The 27087-nt window shown below is 35.0% G+C and overlaps 1 protein-coding gene across 2 annotated transcripts in view; it reads left to right on the top strand.

Moving 5' to 3' along the window:
- The window catches only part of LOC138706506 (sodium/potassium-transporting ATPase subunit beta-2-like), a 151886-nt gene that overhangs the window by 24256 nt on the left and 100543 nt on the right, over positions 1-27087 (top strand). Inside the window, exon 1 of one of the 2 annotated variants that reach the window (XM_069835862.1) lies at positions 17387-17676. The exons of the other annotated variant lie outside the window; for it this stretch is intronic. Within the exon in view, the coding sequence (XP_069691963.1) occupies positions 17529-17676 (148 nt within the window). The 5' untranslated portion in view covers positions 17387-17528. Of the gene's footprint in view, positions 1-17386; positions 17677-27087 lie in introns of those variants that run through there. 2 annotated transcript variants of the gene reach the window in all.

The raw sequence follows: 27087 nt of genomic DNA, 5'->3' as shown, positions 1-27087 counted from the left end.
ATCGAGCAACAGGAAAACACTATATCCAATGAGAGTGGCCTTTACGTAACAAACTTGTTCCAGGACAACTGAATGTCCTACATGAATCTCTTATTGTGAGGGAAAAGATTTTGCTACATCCTCTCCACATTAAATTGGGAATGGGGAAGCAGTTTGTTAAAGGTCTGGACTAATAGCCATATGCTCTGCAATATATTCGCTCCATGTTTCCACGTTTATCTGATGCAAAAGTAATTGCTGGAGTGTTTCCTGGACCTCACATTAGACATATGCTGGAGTCCATAGAGTTGGAACAAAAATGACACCACTTGAATCAAGTACCTGGCAAACATTTCGTGATGTGCACGGCTTCCTAGGCAATAAGAAGAGTGCAAATTACCGAGAGCAGATTGAGAACTTGCTCCATACATATCATAACTTAGGTGCAGAATGTCAACAAAGCTGCATTACCTGCACTCCCATTTGGACTTCTTTATGCAGAATCTAGGCGATGTGTCTGAAGAACATGGAAAACGATTCCACCAAGGCATGCAAACTATGGAATTGTGATATCAAGGAAAATGGGATACAGCCATGATGGGAGACTATGTGTGGGGTTTGGTCAGGGATAGTAATCAGCAACACAAAAGGAAAGCACGATCACATCTGCATTTCTAACATACTTAATTCAAGACTGTTATTGTATAAATATGTATTGTCCATAGTGAATATTATATTATATTAGTTATTATTCTTTCTGATAGCCTAAATATGCATATTACTTAAAATTATACAGTTAATTTCCCAAAGAACTATTGATGCTACAATGAAAATACTGGTATTTCTTAACTCAGCGTATGCGATTTATCGATATGAAACCAAAAAACCAGGAGAAACAAAAATTTGCTCAAATTTGTTACCCAGTGTAATTATCAACTGTTTAACAAATGTACAAAATTGTGGAATATATGGTAATGAGAAAGCTGATGTATTGACCAAGGAAGGAATTAAAATAAACGTAAAGCTGAACTTCAGTTTTTCATGTGAGTACATAAAACGAGTTATCAAAAGGAAAATTAACAGCAATCACCACATTAATTCTTCAAGTGAACATCAAAATTCAAGATGGAATAATTTAATACAACATTTAAAATCCATTCCTGATCTACCACGAAAATCTGTTATGGCCATGTTCAGACTAATTACTGGCCATAACTGTCTTACAAAACATCTAGTCTACATCGAATCGGCTTATTGGACTCTGCTAAATGTTTATTGTGCAACAAAGAAGATGCCATGGACATGGAATATCTAAAAATCTATGAATCTCTGGAAAATTTTATGGACCTTACATCTAAATATTGGGAAGCAAGAAAGAGAATGACTTCACTGTTAAATATTGAGCATTAGACATACAAAACTTTATCAGAAAATGTCCGTTTTTCAAATGATCAACAATTTTACTGCTATTTCAGATTGGAGTTAAAATATACAGAAAATATAAAACGTATAGGCCTAGAGGTCAGTCTAAATCTGAAAGTTACCTCAATCAGAATTCGGTAAACTGTTATTATAATGATGAGAGTTCTGACGTCATTGAATGCACTGCTAAACGCAGGTAGCATCACAGAGATAGAAGGGGGCATTTATCTTTCAGTGGTCGTGTACAGAATGTCACATTCTTCATCTTTTACTAAACTATTCATAATTTATGTTATCTGAGTATTTATGTTGGAAAACAATATTCCTTCATTTTACCTGAGTCACAAACGTTTAATGTAATTTTCACAAACGACTACTATTGCTTCACTAGCAAGTAGGTTTTCGTCTGTTTAAGCGGGATTTTTTTTTCTTTCAAGTTTTGAAAAATTGTTCACAAATGCAAACATAGCTGCTATGTTGACAGAAAATATGCAAATGGATGGATATGTTGCTTTTGAAAGTACTATTTTAACTAAATCTAAACCTGATAAATGATTGCATTGTGTTTTCAAATGCGTAGTCTGTAAATCCGCTTCCTCTAAATAACAGACTCATTCATTGCTTAACAAGCCATCAGGAACAACAGGTCAACAATCTCTTGCTCGAATGCGGGAATAATGATTATTGTACAATAAATACCGGCTACATTCTATGTTTCCCTTGAGCTGTAACTTTTAATATTATTGGTCAAAGTAAGAAAATTAGAAATAATAAAAAAAATCTTAGTCTGGTTGTATTCCTGGTGTTGTGGAAGAGAAGGCCTGATGGTCTTAACTACACCAGAATAGATAGATAGACAGACAGACAGATAGGATAGATGGATAGATAGGATAGACAAATAGATAGATAGATAGATAGATAGATAGATAGATAGATAGATAGATAGATAGATAGATAGATAGATAGATAGATAGATAGATAGATAGATAGATAGATAGATAGATAGACAGACAGAGATAGATAGATAGATAGATAGATAGATAGATAGATAGATAGATAGATAGATAGATAGATAGATAGATAGATAGATAGATAGATAGATAGATAGATAGATAGATAGATAGATAGATAGATAGATAGATAGATAGATAGATAGATAGATACATAGATAGATAGATAGATAGATAGATAGATAGATAGATAGATAGATAGATAGATAGATAGATAGACAGATAGACAGACAGACAGACAGACAGACAGACAGACAGACAGACAGACAGACAGACAGAAAGACAGACAGACAGATAGATAGATAGATAGATAGATAGATAGATAGATAGATAGATAGATAGATAGATAGATAGATAGATAGATAGATAGATAGATAGATAGATAGATAGATAGATAGATATTCCCCAAAAATCATCCGGAAATATTTCCAAATAAATTTGCTCCCCGGGAATATTCCCACGTCCCAACACTAGGTACAACTTACAGATCCCATCACCAGGCTTCCCTACAGCATAACCTGGCCGTGGTGGTAGTAGTTCTCTATTAATTTATTAGAACTTGGCCGCCATTCTGTTGCATATCATGTCTTGAAATTGTCTTTTCTTTCTCCAATGAAAGTTGTATAAAATTGTAAGCTACAATAGGTGGACATATGTACATAGCTAGTAGGAATCAGATGTCATCGACATTTATGAACCGAAAAGTATGGTCTCAGGATGGCTCCCAGTGCAGACATTGCACTGAAATAGAAACCTTACCCCACATCCTGGGATTCTGCCAACATGGAACTCTCATCCGGAATACTAGACACCATGCAATACGAGAACTTATTGCTAAAAGTCTTTCTTCCTTCTACGAGGTCCACCAAGAAGTCCACTGCCTAGCAAAAGATGGAAGTTCTCGGCGAGTTGACATCATTGCCATTGATAGAAGCAATTATAGAGCAATTATCATCGATCCCACCGTGCGCTTTGAAACTGCAGTTGAACAACCTGAGCAGTACATGAAGAAAAGAAGACCATCTATGACCCTACAATTCAATACTTTAGAGATTATTATCATATACAAGGACAGATTTAAGTATTTGGCCTATTGTTCGGAGCAAGGGGAACAATTCCAAAATTCTCAGTTGAATGTTTTAAGTCTTTTGGAATTCCTTTAAATATTTTGAAAATTATTACTATAGACGTAATGAAATATTCTGTTCAGATTTTATGTAATCACCTGTACACCTAAATTTCCTTATATTCTATTTGATTACTAATACTTATTGAATAAAAGTACTTTCCCAAGGGTAGCTTCCATTTCAAAATAAACATCGTAAATGTTTATTTTTATTTTATTTGTTTAGTATGCTGTGTCTTTTGGTAACTCTTACTGAAGGGCAGCTCCCCTTGTGGGATTTATATATAATAATCATAATAATAATAATAATAATAATAATAATAATAATAATAATAATAACAACAATAATAATAATGATAATAATAATAACAATAATAATAATAATTAGTAGTAGTAACAGTAATTTATTATTATTATTATTATTATATTATTATTATTATTATTATTATTATTATTTAACATCGTGGTCACTGGCATAATTTAGAGGTTTTTAGTGGAACTCGAGCTCGGAGATTAGCTTTGGCGTTGAGTTCGAATCTCTCTTGGGCTGTGTACCTGGTTGGGTTTTATCGGAGGGGTTTCCCATAATATAACGAAAAAAAATCAGGTAAATACGTAGCCAATCCCCAAATCGCCAGATACCATTTCCCGAACACCAATTTCATAGACGCTAGATGAAGTGCGCAGTTGATTCAGTTAAATAATAGTTCAGAAATAATCATCAATCACGAATTGACAATGGTATGCCGGTTCGGTCTTACCGAGTAGGCTTTTCTTTTTTTGAAATCATCCGTTCCTCGTTTGACATTTTGGTGTTTAATCTATTACTATAATACGTGAACTTTCTTTATCCAAAACAACAAGAATTTAAAATCCTTATTTTACAGAAATATGATTTACTGAAGAATAACTTATAACCATTTCCTTATTGTTTTTATTACAGAAGGAAAACGTCAAATAAAATTTTATTTTTTTTTTCAGAAGTATTTGATTAAATGATAATAGGTAACTGTTACCTAAACATTATTTCATAAAAAAAAAACGGAAAAAATTATGTAATTCAAAACAATTGATTTTATTTAAAGTATTTTGTCTGGAAAACTTTTGGGATTTAAATCTTTACTTCATTACAGCCACGGTGTTGTTGCGGTTCGAGCGCTAGACTCATAATTCTGTGGATCCAGATTCGATCCCCGGCGAACCCCCGATTTTTTAAGTTTTATTGGGCAAGCTCGTGGTATAGGTAACACAGGGTTTTCTCCAGAAGCTCAGAAGTTCCCTTGTGGCATTCCAACAAATCTCAATCATCATTTCATCTCATCGTGAGTGTAGTGTAGACGAGCCTCCTACGGCGCACCCTGGGCAATGACACTGACGGCAAATTGGCCTATTGGATGAATAACTAACAGTGCAGTACCCGCAATTATACAAAATAAATATACATTAAATCTTTCTTATTTCTTAGGTTTCATATTTTTATTTTATTTTCGGGATTTTTATTACTGGTCAGTTAATCCGAATTTGTCGTAGGTAAAATGTTACAGCTTTAAAAGTTCTATATCAGTTTTTTGCAATTGAAGTAAAGTTAGTCGTTTATTTATCTCTGTCCTAAGGCTTATCATTTTCACAAGGTGCACTGATCTATTTTAATAAAATGCCTTCAGATTTCAAGCTCATTATCAACTTTTAAATCAATTTACCTTTCCGCTGCAAAGTGGACATACATATAAATGGTATCATTCCAGTGATTAAGGGTAAGCAATTGGCAGCTCTGTGTTGAATTGTTACGGCTCATTCATGGGAGGTTCAGGCTGTGATTTTTATGCTCTCTGAATAAAACAGAATTTCTGAAGACCGGATATCCTCTTAGATACATTGCCGCCCACCATGCACTGGTTGGAGCCTGTTTCACCCAGTTCACATGGCCACACTGCAGAAATCACTGCAGGTTTCCAGGAGAGGTTGCCCACTAGCCAAGGTCGAGTTTCTGCGACTTCGATGCCTCAAGAACAGGTCGATCATTACGTCATCCCCCTCCAATCTCATTGACGTTTGTACCTTGGATTCTTGTTTCACTGTATTTGCTCACAGAGCAATATTTCTGGCTAATAATTTAATAATATATATGGATTAGCTATGTAAAAAATTAATAACAAATGGTAAAATAACATAGCTGGTGTAAAATTCTGAGTATCATCACTATGGAATTAACAAGTGAACATTCGAAAATCGTCGACTCGAAACTCTCTTCCAGAGTTATACATTAGTAGATAATCTGTTAATCTTCTAAATAGGTTATTTAACGATGCAGACGCCCGATTTCTGAAACAGCAGCTATCTGTAGAGTCAGGAGGAAAGGTACATGGTTTGAGGGGTGATAATATTGGCGATTCTGAACAAAAAAGCTTATATGAACATATTATGTCCTGTTCTTAACCGTTTTGGAGAAAACTAATGGAAACAATGAGGAACGGGAAAAATGCAGGTCATAGTAGCCTAAATTAAAACATTGTTACCTTATGTTCCATATAATTGTGTACTTTTCTTTACAGAACATGCTCAAAGAGTCCACCGTCAACTTCAATGCACTTTGCAGCTCTTGTAGTCAGCTGCTGTGTTGCTGATCTGAGCTGATTCGGACATTCCTTACTTGAGCACAAGCATGTAAAATGCGAGCGAGAAATGTCTAATTTGTTTCAACTTTGCGCTTGTAGACTTCGCTCTTAAGCCAACTCAAACACAGTAATCCAATGGAGTAGAGTCGGGTGACCTCGGTGGTCCAAGAAGTGACTCCACTGCGACCGATCCAACTCCCAGGATACTTTAATTGATCCTACTACAACCTAATGTCGTTTTGGTTGCGTGTGCATGTAAGTGCTGATGAAATACATGAGACTGGCGCCTGTGATTTTCAAACAGCTGTATGTCAGATACTGTTAAGAAAGGGCATATCTTCATATAAACTTTTTTTGTTCAGAATAGCCAATATTATCACCCGTCACACCATGTACCTTTCCTCCTGCTCATCCTGTAGAATACAATATAATTTACCAATGTGGTTATATTTCAACGTAAAATGTGACGCATCTGGCTTATTTTCATTAAGGACGAATAGAAAGATTATTCAGGTACTAACAGAACGAACATTTTGCACTATATTTCAAACATGTGTCTATTGCGTTCTGACGTTTTTATTGACAGCTACATTTCTGTAAGCTACTCTTCTTTACAGTAGTTTCTTGTGTGCAAATATATATATATATATATATATATATATATATATATATATAGTTTTTTTCTTTTTCTTGCGGAAGATTCCCTCGTTAGATACAAATTAAAACAAACTCAAAATTAACTGTAGCACAGTAAACCATTCCTTACAACGTTTCATTCTGCACACACATCCTTCATTTGGTCAAATCCTGGGTTTCGCTGAAGAATTCGTTTTAGTTTTGAGGAGCAAGCTTTACCCACAGGTCTTGGAATTTCCATCGATGCAGATATTGACGCAACACTGTCTATAGACTGTTTCAATGATACAGACGCACTTTCCAAACAATGTATAGCTTCAGATAAGTCATTGAATTTTGACTTCATGAAAGCGAAGGATGCAATAATCTCATTTTTTCAAGACATTATTGTACATATACTTAATTTTATACTGGTATATATAGCCCTATTTTATATTTTTTAGTTTTTTCCCCCTATTTAGTCTTTCTTGGTTTTTATGCTTCGTTTGGCCCTTTTTTTAGGTTTATATGTGTCATTTATTTTTAGGTTCTATAAGATTAATGTATTTTACGGCAGGACGCATGAACCATAAAGGTGTGTTAAAATATTCTAGATGCTTTACAAGGAACAGAAAATGACAAATCCCAGAATCCCAACCCTGTTAATAACTTTAATAGCATACGAAGGCTATCAACAACAATCGAACGAATTTATAATTTTTTATAATGGAAAATGCTCGTGAGACATTACCACACAGAAAATCCTTCTTACACTGTTTAACAAAACAACACGGCAATCAATAACAATATAAAAAAATTCATAAGTTGTACCAACAACACCAAATGCGCTTAAGACGTTAATTCCACATAAAATAAAATTTCTTCTGAAGGAAGAAAAAAATTCCCCTATCCAGAATATTCGCAAACCTTCAGAATGAACTTCGGGTACTCCCGGGGGTCCGCGGAAGCCACTTTGACAACTAATACATTACGAAATTACGAACGCCAGCGGATTCGATCGGGTCTATGGGGATCGTTACTACACGTACGTACCGACGTACAAGAGTGTGTTCACCATCTTATAACAGAGTATATAGGTGTACTGCTTCGTAAGTGCAAAATGGTTCATTTGTAATGCGAAACACCTGACAAAATTATTCCCTCTTCTTTACTATTTCCGATTATTTTTACTTGTTTATTTAACGACGCTGTATCAACTACTAGGTTATTTAACGTCATTGGGATTGGTGATTACGTGGTTGTATTTGGCGAGATGAGACCGAGGATTCGCCATAGATTACCTGATATTCGACCACGGTTGGGGAAAACCTCGAGAAAAACCCAACCTGGTAATCAGCCCAAGCGGGAATCGAACCCATGCCCGAGCGTAACCCCGAATCGGCAAGCAAGCGCCTCAGTCGACTGAGCTACGCCGGTGGCTCTACTTCCAAAATTACCAGGTACTCACTTTCATTCTGTAAACTTGATGCACGTACTCTGCAGGGTAATATTATAAAAAGAAGCTTATGTGATCAACAAGATTTTCAATTGGATGAAGAAAGATTGATGGTGAAACTGATCAGAAAGAGGAAAAGGAATTGGCTGAGTCACTGGTTGAGAAGAAACTGACTTCTGAAGGATGCAATGGAAGGAATGGTGAACGGGAGAAGAGTTCGGGGTAGAAGAAGATATCAGATGATAGAAGACATTAACATATGAAGAGTCCACTGCAAGAATTATAGATGTCACTTTCTTGTCGAAAATGAACCAAGACTGTCAATGCATAGCTTAAGACATATAGAATGTACATAGAGAGTTATATGGCATTAACACTGATAGTCATTGTCCAGGAATGATCGGAAAAATCACAGTTAAGCTTTGAGCGCTAAGCATTTCAAACTTTCAATTGCTTCTCCTGAAAAATGTATACCAAATGACATCCATCATTCTTGCAATGGACTCTTCATATATGGATCATATGCGGAGATGAAGAGGAAGGCAGAAAATAAAAAAAGACTGGAGAATGCTTGGTTTGCAGTGAAAGACCTGCCCTTGGGCAGAACAGTATGAATGAATCAGTGATTATATAAATGTTAAAAGAGTGTATACAATAATGAAGAATATTTATTCATGTTTATTTATGAACTAAGAGTTCTCTTAATGTATTTAATCTACTAAATGGTACCAAGGCCTTTACTTTCTGATCCAATGGAAACCGCACTGAAAGCTGGTTTACATTAATAAGGTAAAAGGGACAGTAACTGGAACAAGTAGCGAAAACTCATGCCAATATCCTCGTGTATAAACGTTTCGAAAAGCAGTTGGTAAAATACTAGCACTAGTACTAGGGACAGGATAGTGGGATAACAATATAAATTGTAAAGGCTTCAAATCGATGACATCTAATATGAAAGACGCGACGTCCGAACGGATGTCATCCAAAGAGGTACTATACATTCACGGTTGCGTTTAGTTGTCGCTCTGTGAAGTGCAATGGAAGAAGAATTGAAGCAGTTTGCTTGCATGTTAAGAAGAAAAAGGAGAAGGAGAAGGAGAAGGAAGAGGAGACGGAGAAGGAGGAGGAGGAGACGGAGAAGGAGGAGGAGGAGAAGGAGAAGGAGGAGACGGAGAAGGAGGAGGAGAAGAAGGAGGAGGAGGAGAAGAAGGAGAAGGAGAAGGAAAAGGAGGAGGAGGAGACGGAGAAGGAGGAGAAGGAGAAGGAGAAGGAGGAAGAGAAGGAGGAAGAGAAGGAGAAAGAGAAGGAGACGGAGGAGGAGAAGGAGAAGAAGGAGACGGAGAAGGAGGAGAAGGAGAAGGAGGAGGAGAAGGAGGAGACGGAGAAGGAGGAGGAGAAGGAGAAGGAAGAGGAGACGGAGAAGGAGAAGACGGAGAAGGAGGAGGAGAAGGAGAAGGAGGAGGAGAAGGAGGAGGTGAAGAAGGAGAAGGAAAAGGAGGAGGAGGAGACGGAGAAGGAGGAGGAGAAGGAGGAGGAGAAGGAGAAGGAGGAGGAGACGGAGGAGGAGAAGGAGAAGGAGGAGGAGGAGACGGAGAAGGAGGAGGCGAAGAAAGAGAAGGTGGTCAAAGCAATGCCTTTTTGCTAGCGGCAGGATCTTTGTCTTCAAACAAAACCACTAATTCTTCTAATGTTAAGCTTCTTTTTGCTTTGTCATGAACTATTCATTACTTATTTTCCACAAACATGACAATTCTCTATTTTATGAGTTACCTCAATAACAAACTCAGGACCCGACATTATGCAATGACTGACTTCACTAGACGAAGGCTCATGACAGAGGGGCAGACTGGCATGAGAATTGACCACACTTCTGCCGCTCACGAGCCGACTTGGAGTACAGTACGATTATTTAGTCCTGATAGTCGCCATCGATGTGCGCCTGAGTCAGGCGAGTCCATTTAGTTACGCCAAGGGATGTTTGGGTTAGTCTCTCGCTTGCCTCCGGAGCGATCGGATGTCATGCGTGCGGTAGAGCGGTAATGTTTCTAGTACAGTTAAGTTGTACTGCATTCCTTTACCGACCGTTCGCCCTTGTCTCTATTCCGGAGCTCTCCCCACTACTCCTATTACTTCCACTCTTTCGCGTCGCTGGTCTGTCAGGACTAAATAATCGGTCGGTCTGTATGTCTGTATGTATGTATGTATGTATGTATGTATGTATGTATGTATGTATGTATGTATGTATGTATGTATGTATGTATGTATGTATGTATGTATGTATGTATGTATATACGTACGTACATGAAAAAATTAATAATGAAATATAATTTAAAAAATCGATTTGCAGTCGAATGTCCTACCACTGAGCCATACCACCGCTTGCTTTTAACGTGACTATTACACTTTTACTCCCTCATACTACTTTTCACCAATAAAACGTACAGAACGATGTGTTTCAATCAATCATTGCTGTTTATCCTACAAGTTTTATCACCTCCCTAGCATTTTTTTTCCTTTTTATCACCTCCCTAGCATTTGTTTCTTTGTTTGCCAACATTGTACTTTCAATAATGTAACTTTTAAAATGATTCATGTTGATTTCATCATTCTTAATTATGAAAACGTTTATTTAATTTATCTTGTTTCTATTACCTTTTTAGGTTGTCTTATAGCTTGTGCTGTATGAGATTATGGATAGTCACATATCAGAGATTGTTTAATATACAATTGATAATTTGAAGTGGAATGCAACCGTTTTAATAAAAATGAAACTGAATCAACAAAGCTTTCTTGATTAGTAATCGTACATAGAATTCAATGAAGACTGTGTAATTGACACAATGGTAAGAAGAGCACAGCTCATCATAACACACTACTGCCGTCTAGCGGAATATTTGTAATGATGAGATTGTTCAATAATACATTTGCAGACAGTTTAGTATTTTCGTAAGTCAATATTTTATCGTATTAGAGTTCTTTATTTCTTCTAATCTTTTACTTTCTTCTAATCATGTAATAGTCAATTAAATCCCACTCGAGTTTTGATTTGCTCTAGATAAATCAAAACCTCTAGTGAGATTACTGTAGATAAAAGTTTCACTATTACAATGAAGGGAAATGCAGCAGTGCGGAGAAGTTGGTGAGAATAGTCTCTGTATCAGTATGGATGAACGGCTGACTAAAAATACTGTACGACAGACGTTAAAAATGACTTAATTTTGCTCGTAGGATTTACTTCACTCGGCCTGCGGCGTCGTTTCGCAAACATCCCTACTCACAAAATCAATTGCAATTTTTAACACATGTCTCGTAAATAACTATTTTAACATCTTGGTCTTCTTAACGAGTTGTTAGTGTGTGGAACAAATAGGAGTTAATTCATACCTCGTAAGACAATAACGAATATGAAGAAGCAATGCATGATGGGAACAAGTAATACTATTAAACTTATTAATTTCTATCGACCTGCCTACTGCCTCCTTGACAAGTCATGAGCGATATAAACCTTCATTGTAATTCTAATGCCGAACTGTTGTTTTCTGGTTTCATATGTTCATTAATGTTGAATTCATCACAATGAAAGTATAATATTTCTACAGAATTTAGTTGCATCATACAAATTTGTCACAAAATAAGTGAAGAATTGAACGGCTCTCTGTAAAAACGAGGTAACTCCACTTTTACAAAGTTTTGAAAAAAAAAAATTCTAAAAAATTCAAATTTTAACTGAGCTTCTTTCCTTTATCAGAGTAAGTCCTAGGCACCTGAGAGTTTCATTTCATACTCACTCGTTCATTACATATTTACTTACTGGCTTTTAAGGAATCTGAGGTTCATTGCCGCCCTCACATTAGCCCGCCATTGGTCCCTATCCTGAGCAAGATTAATCCAGTCTCTACCATCATATCCCACCTCCCTCAAATACATTTTAATATTATCTTCCCACCTACGTCTCGGCCTCCCCAAAGGTCGTTTTCCCTCCGGCCTCCCAACTAACACTCTATATGCATTTCTGGATTCGCCCATGCGTGCTACATGTCCTGCCCATCTCAAACGTCTGGATTTTATGTTCCTAATTATGTCAGGTGAAGAATACAATGCGTGCAGCTCTGCGTTGTGTAACTTTCTCCATTCTCCTGTAACTTCATCCCTCTTAGCCCCAAATATTTTCCTAAGAACCTTATTCTCAAACACCCTTAATCTCTGTGCCTCTCTCAAAGTGAGAGTCCAAGTTTCACAACCATAAAGCACAACCGGTAATATAACTGTTTTATAAATTCTAACTTTCAGATTTTTTGACAGAAGACTAGATGACAAAAGCTTCTCAACCGAATAATAACAGGCATTTCTCATATTTATTCTGCGTTTAATTTTCTCCTGAGTGTCATTTATATTTGTTACTGTTGCTCCAAGATATTTGAATTTTTCCACCTCTTCGAAAGATAAATCTCCAATTTTTATAGTTCCATTTCGTACAATATTCTGGTCACGAGACATAATCATATACTTAGTCTTTTCGGGATTTACTTCCAACCCTATCGCTTTATTTTATTTTATTTATTTTATTTATTTACTTGCTTCAACTAGAATTTCCGCGTTTTCCCTAATCGTTTGTGGATTTTCTCCTAATATATTCACGTCATCCGCATAGACAAGAAGCTGATGTAACCCATTCAATTCCAAACCCTGTCTATTATCCTGAACAAGTAATACTATTAAATTTATTAATTTCTATCGACCTGCCTACTGCCTCCTTCACAAGTCATCAGCGATATAAACCTTCATTGTAATTCCAATGTCGAACAGTTGTTTCCTGGTCTCATATGTTCATTAATGTTCAATTCATTACAATTATGGGCTGTTAAAAGTACAATATTTCTATAGAATTTAGTTGTATCATACAAATTTGTCACAAAATAAGTGAAGAATTGAACGGCTCTCTGTAAAAACGAGGTAGCTCCACTTTTACAAAGTTTTGAAAAAAAAAAAAAAAAAAAAAAAAAAAAAAAAAGCAAAACAAAAAACATTCTAAAAAATTCAAATTTTTAACTGAGCTTTTTTCCTTTATCAGAGTAAGTCCCAGGCACCTGGGAGTTTCATTTCATACTCACTCGTTCATTACAATCCGGAATTTAGGGGAGTAAAATATAAACAAATAATGCAGCTACCTCTTTTTTTGCAACAAAATTAGATATAAATATCCAGATTTTGCACTGAACACACATTAATTTCAGGAGTTTTTTCTTTGAGATATTTCAAAGAAAAAAATTTCATACAATTTTGCTCGTTTTTGCTTTCTTTTCGAGATAAAAATTGTTTTATATAAAACGTTTCATAGCGTGTTTTGGGAAAGACAGTGATTTAATTTCCAATATGCTCGGTCAATTAAGAGAGCAGTGTATTATGATAATAAATTATTGAAAGATTTTTATTTTGTAATTTATATGTGCAAAAATTTGATCCGAACAAGTGTAACTTTTCATTTTGAAAAGGAATTTTTACAAAGTTACATTTGTTCGAATCAAATTTTACATATTTAAAGTACAATTACCATAATACAGTACATTGCTCTCTTAAATTGACTGAATATTCTAATTGCATGGTTATATACGAAGTCAACAAGTTATTGGAATAAAGTTTTCTGCTCAGGGAACACCACGATCTCTTCTGCTAATTCTGTTTTGATCTATAACAACTGAATTTAACAGAAGTTGTCTTCATAATGAAGGTTATAAACCGAAGCGGGTAATTTCGGAAACCGCAATAATCACGAAAATGTTAGATATACGACGGATTTTTATTAATATTAAGGTCTTATAAGGTTATAATTAGCAATCTGTAGCTAAACAACAGCAATAAATTGAGGCATTCCCCGGAATAACAATTTAACTTACGTTACGTCGTTTTTCCTTTCCAGGATAGATTTAATCCTTAATAACCATATAACATATCTATACATCTCGTTCTAGACAAAATATTATTTCCCTACAACGAACATAGCCAAGGCATTCTACAATATTGTAGGAACCCGTGACATAGCGCTATCTATGAATATTTGAATGTCATTCTGAGCACTGCGATCTAAAATGTTTCATGCTCTGCATCTCAAATTCAAGATTCTGTAGTTACGTTCTTGTTCTAGAGAACGCCTCAATTGCGAAATGAGATCCTAATAGCGAAATATAAACATAATCGCAGTGAATTATCACTGTTTGTTGTAGGCCTACAGCGAATTTCAAAATTTTGACTTTTTTTTTTAATTATTCCGGTTACTTGGTAAACTTGTTCTCTAGGATTTGTTATACAGTATCCAGAAACATTTCTAGGACGAAGCAAGCACTCGCAGTCTCTAATGCTGATTCTGAAAGTTTTTTTTTTTAAGGTGCAATTCATTTTGGAATTTTTGGAAAGAATATTCGAACATACGCAAAGTTGCAGTTTGGGGATGCCTATTAAGAATAACTGAGGTTTCATAATTCTAACCGTAAGCTTAAGTAAAATATAATACCACAGTTATAGCTATTAAAAACAAAAAATTCTCTTTCATAATTATGAAATAAGTAATATAATATTTTATATTGAGGATTAAATATATCAGTTTTTTCTGTGTAGCAATTATATTTAGGAAAAAAAAAAACATATTTGACTCTACTGCAGTAACTAAAATATTTTGTAATCTAATCTGAGTTGTCGTATTAATGTACAACAAATATAAATGGGTAAAATATAAAAAGTTAATTTACTATTATGGTTCTCTCATTATCACTGTAATAAAATATTTACAGGAGCGCAGTAAATCATCTTTTCTTGACCATATAGCACTTTTACCATTATGACATGGAAAGGAATATTCATATTGAACTAGTGCTCCAGTTACAAAACAGAGCTAATCTAGTGCTGAGTAGTATTCCGCTTATACCTTCAAGTGTTTAGAGCTCTCCTCAGTCATACCAACATAACTTGGTGACATTCAGAAAGTTTCACGCTAGTGTAAACTCACGTTATGTCTTAATTACAAATAAATAATAATTTAATAAAAATTCCAACAAAATAATTAAATATTAATAAATCATAAACACCCCCCATCCCAAAAATATTTTTTTTAGGTTTATTATATATTCCTTTATTAGGAAATGATTTTTATATTAATAATTTATTTTATTTGTGTATAATTATGGCATTTTTGGTTAAGATACCAGATACGAATCTGTGCAGGATTTCCATGTTCTGGGCAAAGGCTCGTGATTATTTTTTTGTTGGTGGTGATGTCAGTATTGGTCTGTAACAGTGGCGTATGCAAAATTTTGTATAGGGGTGAAGTTATTATTAAAATTGTTTACAATTTACATTATCGGTATTTTAAATGTTGTGTACTATTATTATTATTATTATTATTATTATTATTATTATTATTATTATTATGTTCCAATAGACCATATTCATGAATATCCTTATAAAATCTGTAATTTTTTCACAGCCATCCGATTTTTAACAAATTTTAACTTCTGTTTAATTTTGTATAATAAAAAGAGGCTTGTGTCATTATTACACTTACAGAATAATCATATATATATATATATATATATATATATATATATATATACATGTATTTAGTCAACAGTTATTTGTATATGATAGGTAAGACACGTTATATAACAGAAAAACCTATGGAACAATCAAATCTATTGAAATATATTTAATTAAACAAATAATGGAACATGGAACTCATCAAGGATAAAGAATGAAACTGGCATGATGAATATATTGAAGGAAGGGTAGGAGCACTATATCTTATGTCGATGTAGATTTTGTTACTCTGACAGTGAAAAATTAGGGAAGGAAAAACGATTATGGATAAAATACTCAAATCTAGAAGTCATATTTTTAAGTTAAGGGGGGGGGGGAGGGATTTGAACCCGGTAACCCCCAAGAACTATTGTGTACGCGAATAAGGTATTATAATGGCGGATTTCAATTCCCGAAATCACTAGAATTAACTGTGAGCTAGTTTAACCCAAAATAATATTTTTCACAATTATCAATCTCCGCTATGGGTATAAAACAATCTCTGCTGCTACCAATGTTTAAAAAAAGATACAACTAATCAGATTAATCTCCATAGAGACCTGCGTCTGGTTATAACACTTATAATGCCACCTATTAAAAAAAAGTGACATTTTATGCAATTTATTCTTCTCAGGTAATAACAATAACTAAAAATAATAATGTAGTCTTGATATTATTGCTGTAAGTATCGTATCGAAAACCTTAAAACACACCAAATAATATGTACAGTAGTGGCAAAAAAAACGGTCCGACCCTTGTAGCTGATACATAAGAATCCTGTGCTGTATATTGTATCAAACTGTGGTAATTTCAATATGGATAGTGAAGCCAGAGGTATGTACTGCTATTTAATGTAAAAATACGCAGCTATCTTTGCAGAATAGAAGTAGAAATGTAATATTGATGTCAGATGAGAATAAAACTCTCAAAGTATTTTCGTCTGTAAGTTTGAGGCAGTGAAGGAAACAAAAGACGGTAAGAATCATACAAATGCAATAAATTTCATTGTTACAATTAATTATACAAGATGGATGTGTTTTGTGAGTAGCAAAATTTGAATCTGTGACTGAAATCAGCTACAAGGGTCGGTCCGGTTTTTTTGCCACTACTGTAATTCAGAGTCGATCGGCATGAGTTATCTTCAAATTTTACTATCAAGTTGAAGGTTTGCATTTTATGATTTGCGATAATTTCGAAAAGTCTTAAAAGATATCTACACACTTAGTTTGAAATAAAACACCGTAAAACCATCTTTACTGCGTAATGTACATGCACTGTTTACTTTCATTGTGATAGTCGCCCCGAGAGGAGTCAGTCTAGACGTGTCAGTGAATTTGACAAGAGGTTAGAATGTTTGACAGCTTACCTCTTGGTTGTCGGAACACCTCAGCAGCATTCTTCACTCTTTTATCCACAAACACAGAGATTTAAAACCGAATATCGTATTCACTGCGCAAAACCCAAGCTTCAGCAACTCCATTCGGTGTGTTGTGAGCCATAGCGCTAGCAACGATGACGTGTATACAATCAGGTACTGTACGTCATGGTTGTAGCGTCATCGCCACGGCCGATGGTGAGGAGCTTACCTGCAGCTTGCGAAGGGAAAGCTGTTGAGTGAGGCGGGAACTAGCGGTCGGTCTGGTGTGGTGAACGCGTCCCCAGTCCACTGCTGTCCAGTCAGTGGGTAGGTCTGTCATTGCATTCCTTCGCTCTCAAGTGTTACACCCAGCGTTTGAGCCATGTCGAAAGACTATCTTAACAGTTCGGATAATATCGGCTTCGTTGGGAACTTCAGACCACCTGAAAGAAGCACATCGGAAACTATCAAGTTATTTCTCTACAACCGTGAGACTGGAGCTGTTTTTGGAAGGACTGGTGCAAGTTGGGGTAAGAGATTGATTGTAACTTCTTAAACATAAAAACTTGTTTTTGGTTTTTATACGCAGGTTACAGAGTGACTCATCAAATGACTTCACTTGTTACGTTAACAGTTCGGTTGCTTAATTCTCACTATTTACCATGTGTAATAAATGTACATTAAATCAGCTTTTTAGTGACTTAACAGCTATCAATGATTCCACAGCTCTTGAAAACCACGATATTATTTTACTGATACGACAAAATAATATTTTAATCTCTAAACAAAATACATCTTCACTTATGCATTCACAACACAGAAAGAATGTTTACAGGTGAGAGACTAGTTGTATAGACTCGCTCTACAGCTCGTGTCAGGTAGCTGTGGTGTCAGTGACTTCAAGAGGGGCTATTCAAAAGCAGTAGTTCACGTATTAACACGGTAAAACTTTTCATACGTGATTCCTGTTCGTTATTCATTACATCTTCCGTACACAAAGCTTCAAACACAGTGAACACAGCTGTGCTTTCAAACATGCCTATTTACCACTTGTTGGAATACCTATTGGGTCACCGCAAGGGTTGCCACCTTACAAAACGTCAAGAGTTATATTACAAGTTCTCGTACAAAACAGTAACTTTTCATGACGAAACTCTGTTGTCATTTCAAAAGTAAAATATAGACAGACGTTGTCTCGCATGTTACACCGAACCGAGGTCAGTAGTGTGCTGATGATAATTGCGCGGCATGGAGCAAAACAAGCTGAAAGTATTAAATTAAGTGTTAATGGTCATAAGAAATTAAGGGGATATTTCTCACCCACTCGTAATACATCATAACTATACACTTCCTGGGAAAATGATATCTACATGACGTTCCTCCTCTCATGAAAAGCATTTTATTTATAGAACTGGTAATAATTGCATATAACGGCACTGTCGATGTTAAGGACAAAAAAATCGAGTGTTCCAGCTATGTGTCGAAATAGCGTCTTTTCATGTAGTTTTCTTAGACTATTCTAGCAACTAGAAACTGATATTCGTTCACAGATGACTTTCTGATATACTATATATTTATTTAAGCCAGGAAATTACAACTACAATATTAAAAATACAATTACAATTAATATTAAATTTACAATTACAATTTATATTACATTTACAATTACAATAAAAATTACAGTACTAATTAATAAAAGCTAGACAATTTATTATGGAAGTTAAGAACAAAGAAAGAATTTTTACTGAAGTACAAATTAAACCTAGGATAATAAAATTATATAGTGTTGAAATTGCCGGATATTGAAATATTTTGTGATAGAATAAGATAATTAAGATAACCAATTACAAGAAGCAGAGCGACGGGCGATGTGTGCAAATTTTAGAGCTAAAATCACCATTATAATCTACAAAAAATACAGTTAAATCCAATTTCATAATAAAATTTCAATTAATCCAATAATACCATGTCTGAACAAGTCTCAATTACTGACCAAGTGCCTAGTAGGTTTGCGTTTGAATTGAATTTTATTTCGACAGTCCCTGGTGTTAGCAGGTAGCGAATTCCAGAGTCTTGGCGGGGCTATTGTGAAAGAAGATGAGTATGAGGAGGTGCGATGAGATGGTATTGTTTGTATTGTTTCATGGCGAGGGCGTGTGTTCAGATTATGGTGGGAAGAAATATAAGTGAAGCGAGACGACAGGTACGAAGGAATAGAAGAGTTCAATATTTCGAAGAGTGGAGAAGTGAATGTAAATTTCTTTTCTTATCTAGTTTAAGGCAACCTGTTGCTTCCAGGGATGGGGTAATATTATGATCATATTTGCGAACATTGCTTATAAAACGTACACACAAATTATGAGCACGTTGAAGTTTCATTTTGTTGTCGTTGGAAAGATCAGTCAATAAAATGTCGGCGTAGTCAAAATAGGGCAATACAACCGTCTGTACAAGGGATATTTTATGAAGTAATTTCAGGATTTCTGCATATGAATAGCATAATTTTCCAGCAAGACATTTTTCCTAAAATTGCAACTATAATTTTATTGCATTATTATTCGAAACTTCAGGTTTGATTTAATGTGTCACTTTTATATATACAGTACATTATTATGTGTACTGAGGTAGTTCCGGTGATTTTGGAAGTGAAATCGTTGAATTTATGAGGAATTTTGCGTGGAGATGCAGTTGATCGTATATGAAGAGTCCACTGCAAAAAAAGGAGAATGTCAAATGTATTGCATTTTGCAGGAAATGCAAATTAAACTCTGACTTTTCCACTCTTCATGTGGTATACCAATTCTTCAACACAATGTAGATCTGAAACTATCACCTTTCTTGCAGTGCAGCAAAGTGTATTATATTCTACTCCCTTTGATCTATAGTACTGAACCTTCATCTCATTTTGCACAAATTTATGACATTCCCCCTTTTTGCAGTGAACTCTTCATATGTAAGGCTTAGAAAAATCCTTAACTAACCAAATCTAACATGTCACAGATTCGTATTTATATACAAGGTGTATTAGCGGAGCGTTGGGGGACACTTTTTCCAAAACTTTTTTCCAAACCTCTTCTTCCAATTGACATAAACTCCATAGAACCTTTTTTTTCACCCAAACCTCTATTTACGTTAACAGTATTTCCATACCAACATTTTTTTTTACAATTGCCGGAATTACATTGTTGTATATTTCCGTGAGTTTATCACATCTAATCATAGCCGAAATGATACATTCTCATTGTAGAAGCTTTCTGCACATACATGGCTTCCTACATTATCGACACTCGCAGAGAAAAGGCAAAACATATTGGAAATGTAAACGGACAAGTGAATGTTCAGTTCGTGCAATAACAATAACTAATGTGTGTATCTGAAGGGTCCTACAGAGTTTGAACACAATCATGTGCCTGATCTGGAAGAGATGCAGTCGGTTAAAATTGTTAGTAATCTGAAAAGGATCGCTGCAGAACATCCTGAAATGCCCGAATTCTCCGCAATGAATTGAGATGTGCCTTCAGGGTCTTAGCAGTTCTGCCTGACCTAAGAAAAACTGTTGCACGGTTAGGAATATTCCAGTCAATCCTCAAACGATCGAAGAATTTCAGAACTTTCCAGATTTCATACAACTTCAATAGGAGACAGTTTTATTTTATACGATTCATATGAAGATGAGCAGGTATGATCTATCTTGTAGGAGGATTGTTATCTTAGGAACCAGAGATAACATACGAAGATTGATGAGAAGTGCAAATTGGTATGTCGACGGCACTTTTAAAAGCAGTGTAAATATATTTTTTCAGAGATTTACAATATTAGATTCTGTTATTCAATCTAACAGACGGGGTGATAATGAAATCTTGGCTTTACCATTTGTGTTTCCTCTGCTTCAATCAAAAGAATTCCCTCTCCAATTGTGCCATCAGTATGATGCCGCCCTAGAGGTACAATCAAGAACGAACAACTTAAGTGAAGGTTTTCACAACAGATTGCAAGTGGTTGTTGGGCGACATCGTCCCAGTTTTTATGCTTTTCTAATAGAATTGAAAAAAGTAGGCAGATACAGAGACAACGTTAAATCAATTGGGACTTGGACAGAGAGTCCGAAAACTGCGGAGGAAGAAGAGAGAGAGAAGGGAAGAGAGAGAAGAAGCCAAAAAGGATAGCTGCTCTTGAAAAAGGGGTACCGAGCGGTAACAGAACCTAAATTAGTTGCAGATCCACAATATTCTAAATTATCGAACAGAGAATTTTTAACATTGTTTCAAAATTCAATCAATACAAAGATTCAAATGATATTTGAGATTATTCACGATATTTCCTTATAAAATCCAATCATATCGCGAATTTAGATAACTTGAAAAATGCCATTTTCGTAAGTATTAAAATAATATTAGAAACGATTACGATATTCGCACAGTTATTTTATGTGTTCTTGTGAAAAATAGTTACATGTATTTACTGAAACTGGAGAATGTATAAATTAAGTAATAGTACATTATGCAACGAGCCTATAATGATAGTAATTAAGAAGCGAGTATGGATGTTTATGAAACGAGCGCAAGCGAGTTTCATAATTTTCATAAGAGCTTCTTAATTACCATTATAGGCGAGTTTCATAAGACTTTTTATGCTCGACCATATTTCTAACTTGAAATTATTCATTTTATTTGTATCTAACTGACCTTGAGCAATAACTCGTAAATTGTGAGATGTGTGCAGACGCGAAAGTATTGATTTTTTCCGAGGAACAGATGTCCATATTGACCTTGATAGCCTATAAGAACCTACAGAGTAAACTAAATATTAACTTTGATATAACATTGAAATTAAATTAGACATTGAAAAACGAGATGATAAATTGAATTTATTAGAATATTATTTACAATTAACGCTAATTATTATATTAACAGAACATAACCTTCTGCGACAGTATTGGATTTACAGCCTCCGTGACTTTTCGCTAATTCTCTTTCGATTGCATATCCGAGAATAATCGATACTTGCGGTTTTATAACGGTACAAAGCTGACTTGTCATTTGCTGAGGTTTTATAACGGTACAAAGCTGACTTGTCATTGGCTGAACACCTGTACTTTAATAAGTAGGTGTACTTTAATGACATGCATTAAAGGACTGCTACCAGGTGTATAATTACTACATTTCGGCATGGTCGAGCATAAAATTTCTTACATTTCATATTATAAAAGAATGTCCTTAATGCGGAATCCATGAAATCGAAATTAATCTTAGAGTTCGCGGGTTTTAGTATTTATAATTAAAAAATTTGGCATTTTGAATTGCAATTTTAGCATTATGTAGCATAATTATGATTTTAAAATGTATGATATTGTAGACTACAGACAGTAAATATTAAATCAAGGGTAATAAATAATGAAATAATAAATTAAACAAATTTTGGAATTAAATTAAACTATAATTTATTCTCATGATCAACGTTACATTCAGTTCAAGCATTGAAATTTAACATTGAACATATTTTGATCGTGATTTCTTTCATCCTAGATCTTCTGTCACAATCAAATTATACGTACTAAAATTTTTTTCAGCATCAACACTTTGTTGGAGCCCATACACACGTCAGGATTGTAGAAGTAAAGGAAAAGAATTTCAATTAGTCAATGATTTTGTCATTCCTGATGTTTTCACACAACTGCATGTAGAAGGATTCAAACCCCTCTATAAATTCATCTGGTGTAACACTATAAAAATGGCAACTTATATTTTATGCCTAGGAATGTCTTTCGATCAACCACACTATTTTGTCGTACATTTACAGGCTTGAAGAGCTTGTCCATTTCCTGGAAGAAAATGTTTCATCTTGTTCATAATCATGTGTGAATCAAGTTTTGCTAAACACTTTTGCATGCACGACTTATACTGTAATACAGTTTTAACCTTAGTGGTTTTAACGTATTTATCCGACATACAGTTTATTTGTGATGGAAACAATTATTCATTGGCACCCCTTTCCAAATCCGCACGTAATACTAAAAGAGCATCCCACAATTTATGTGCATTGGGATAAGACGATCCCTCTAGCTTAGTCATGGGTGGGCAACTCGTTCTCTCAAAGTGTGGACACAACCTCAGTGCAGGTAGAACGGACTCTGTACTATAGTGTCTGTATACAAGTTTGCTCGCGTCTGTAGTAAGTGGCGGCTCGTTTTAAGTGGAAAACAATATAATCCCCAGATCATTTCGCTTTAATAAGTCGAAAGAGAAAGATTTTTTATTATGAAGGGAGGTAAAGCTTGTATTATGTTCTATTACACTTTCTCACGCATGACATTTTTGTAGTGCTCGGGAAAAGTGGCACAAGTCAAAAATGTTAATTTTACAGGAGAAGGAAAAAAAAAACTGTCTTCACATTGATTTGATTTTCGTCTGTATGAATTATTGCAATGGGAGAAATACCTGTGTCTCTTTTCCCAAGCGAGCAGATGTTCCGTAAGTTGTCAATAAATTAATAAAAAATGTTTGTGAAAACTGACTTATGCCACTTTTCCCAAACACTGCAGATTTTATGTTACAAATAAACACAGTGAAGGTTTTTAGTAAAGATCGAATTGTTCGTAATGCTGCCTAAGTCAGAATTTCGAAATATACTCCTTGGTTCAATTTATACTGTATATGCTTGAGACAGACTTTAATACAAGATAGAAGTGTAAAATGTCTCAATGTACAGAAAGAGCTCAGAAGTAAGTTTTCTGTATTTCATCTGCCGTAACATGTGAAAAATACTTCCTTGAATTTGTGATTATTTGCGAATACAGGCTTTACCTTTCTGAGAACAGAAGAATACTCTTTAATGTATAAGGACTTAAAAATTCTCGCGTTCTATGTTTCAAATAAGACTTATAATAAGAAATATTAACAAATAGTGTAATAATAAATAATAAGTGTTGCAGTTATATTTGTTGAATCTTGAAAAGTTTGTATTCAGTTTGTGATTCCAGTACTAAACTAATTTACAAAGCTAGGAAATAATATAATTTTGTTATGTGAGCTTAGGTACAGTCTGTCTAAAATTACTATAATTATTGTACCATGCGTCGTTCTGAAATTCAAATCATGGAGTAGAATCACGACCACCTGCATGAGCCGCCACAGCACACAGTGGCAGTGAACTGCTTTTGCAGCGAAACTACAAACAACTGTAACTGCTGCGGCTGGCTCCGTTGCCTTTCTCTCTTTCAAGTTTTTTTAGCACTTTGTGAGCACGAGTTGCCCATCCATGAGCATAGTAATTAATTTACAAATTTTTACTGCAATATTTGACACAAACTTGATTTGAAGTTTCAGCAAAGGAAACATGTTCCTGTCTCTACACATACTCAGCACTTTCGACAACAGCAATTCAGAGAATTCTGAGCTACGCAGAAATTAAAAACTATTTTCTTCGGCAGAAAACCACATGTTTATTAAAATTATCCATTTGTTTACGATTTCCCATTTATTTCACAAATACAAAATCATATCACATTTTCAGATACTCTTCGCGTTTTGTCACAAATTGAAAAGTACTAAATTATCAGTCTAGAACTCGTGGAAAATGAAAATACTAAGCGGTATCTGTAATGGAGACATTTCACATTTATCTATAATGCGAAAAACCACGAACTCTAGTGACAGATTCTAATCTTATGAAGTATACAGTAGAACCTCTATTGTCCACCGTAATGAAGGGGATGGGCTGAACGGTTAATCGAAAAAATCTGATAATCCGTACCATGAAAAATTTTCGTAAATTTAGAGAATAATGCACTTTGGTAAATTCCTCCATGGTCTTGTATTTAACACGCTAGGTAATGGTAAGTCTGATTGTCAACGACGGATTTTAAGGAAAAGTGTCTGTCTGTGGAAAGATAGGAATAGTGGAGGTCTCGTGTTGTAGATTTACATACTTTATTCTCTCCAATCTCGTATTCTGATGCGATATGAGCCAAAGTTTCTCTTTCCCCAAACCACTCAATTTTTTTAGGCCTACATTTTTTTTCCGATACTTAGCACAACAACATTTGTTTTGAAACCCCTAGAAGAATTTTTATACAGAAGTTATACACAGGGTGCGAATTAACGGAGGGGATGGGGTGATTTCCCCCCTGTTGGAAGGTTATCCCCTCTCATAAATTCATATTAAGATCCCTGCCAGGGATAACTTCTTTCCCCCCTCACAAAATATAATTGTTTTAATACGAGTATGTACTTTATAAAGTAAATAGCAAAGAAAATAATATTGATGTATTATCATCACCGGCAACCTGACAACAATCAATAACTTAGGAATTACACATCTTATATTAAGCCTGTTCACGGATGTAAGTATTATTATGATCAAGATGCAAGACAAGCAACTCAGTGCGACCAAGCGTTGAGCCGTATCGAATAAGGATAATAATAATTTTATGTGTGGTATTCTCTATCTAGGATTCTATCCCCCTCTCATCAGAAATCTTAATTCGCACCCTTATTATAAAACACGATAACTCGAACAGTACACCATAATGTGCAAGGGTAAATGCTTGTAATAACACTCTAGAAAAATAGCATGCTAATACAATATATAGTAATATTTTTGCAGCAAAAAAAAAAAGGGGGGGCGAGAGAAAGACAGACGGATAATCCAACAATCGGTTAATAGGGTGACGAATGATCGGGTTTCCACTGTAGTATCAGGTAGTTTACACAGTTGCGTAAAATAGTGTACTGCGGATCCTAAAGGCACAAAGAAATAAATGTTGAGTGATTTTAGTATCTGATGTGTTTATGAATTTTACACGAGACTTTTTTTACCATTAATAAAATAATGTTTTATATTTTAGTGAAGCTACGTGAAAGATAGCTTTTAATGAACTGTTGTCAATATTTTCTTAATGTGAACCTCTCTTGAAAGACTTCCATTCAATAGATTATTTATTTTTATAGTAGGAACTTCATTTAATAAGCGTATAAAAATTCAAAAATAGTATCTCATACAACGGTGTTGGGCGTGGCATACTGAAACCTGTCAGTATTAATGCAGTAGGGCTATACTTTCTGTTTGAAAGAACTGTCAAGGCCCGCTCCCACTTAGCGGAATCGAATCGAACCGAACAGAATTCTTCTTCACAATGTATTTAAATGGAAGATAGCAGAAAGCGGCGCGTCGAATCGAATCGAATAGAGTTAATGAGCTAGAATATTTATTCCACTGCTGGAACAGAATGTCTTATTTCGGATATGATCTATGATCTCGTGAAGCCTAAGTGAAAAGACGAATGAGTCATATCCATTTTTAGTAGCGTAATTTATTTATTGAAAATGATTGTTGAAATATTATTATTATTATTATTATTATTATTATTATTATTATTATTATTATTACTGGCAGAGGGCCTTAGGGCAGCGTTTCTCAAACTATGGTCCGCGGACCACCTATGGTCCTCGAGTTCTGACCTTGTGGTCCTTCAAAACAGACAGAAGAAAAAATAAAATTCAAACGAATTGCGTGTCACACTATAGCTGAAAATCTCAGAGTTTGGAAATGACACATGGCAATCGCCTTTCACTTTTTCTCCCAGTACTAATATTTTATGAAATATCTTACACTACCCGTCTACCCATTTCCCACTCTACTCTCAGCAACAAAAGAGGAATTTAAAGCACTATGAACTATGAACGTGGTGTTTCTCGTCATCTTTACCCTGCGCATTTGGCTCCACGGCTGTAACCCAGCCAGGGACCACCCGAATTCATAAGAGGACCAAAGTACCGAACCTTTTCATGTTCTTAATAGTTTTGCCGACACCCAGTATGCGCATTGAAATGGGCACGTACAGTACGTCGTACACCAATAATAGAACATGCCAAATTGCATTTTTACTTGTTGAAAATCGGACATGTTTCTGCATTAATTTTTTTATTTGTTTTTCCAGATGA

This window comes from Periplaneta americana, chromosome 9, assembly GCF_040183065.1.
Source record: "Periplaneta americana isolate PAMFEO1 chromosome 9, P.americana_PAMFEO1_priV1, whole genome shotgun sequence".
Taxonomy (NCBI): domain Eukaryota; kingdom Metazoa; phylum Arthropoda; class Insecta; order Blattodea; family Blattidae; genus Periplaneta; species Periplaneta americana.
Note: the sequence above shows the minus strand (reverse complement) of the source record. Positions and strands in the feature narration are given on the sequence as shown.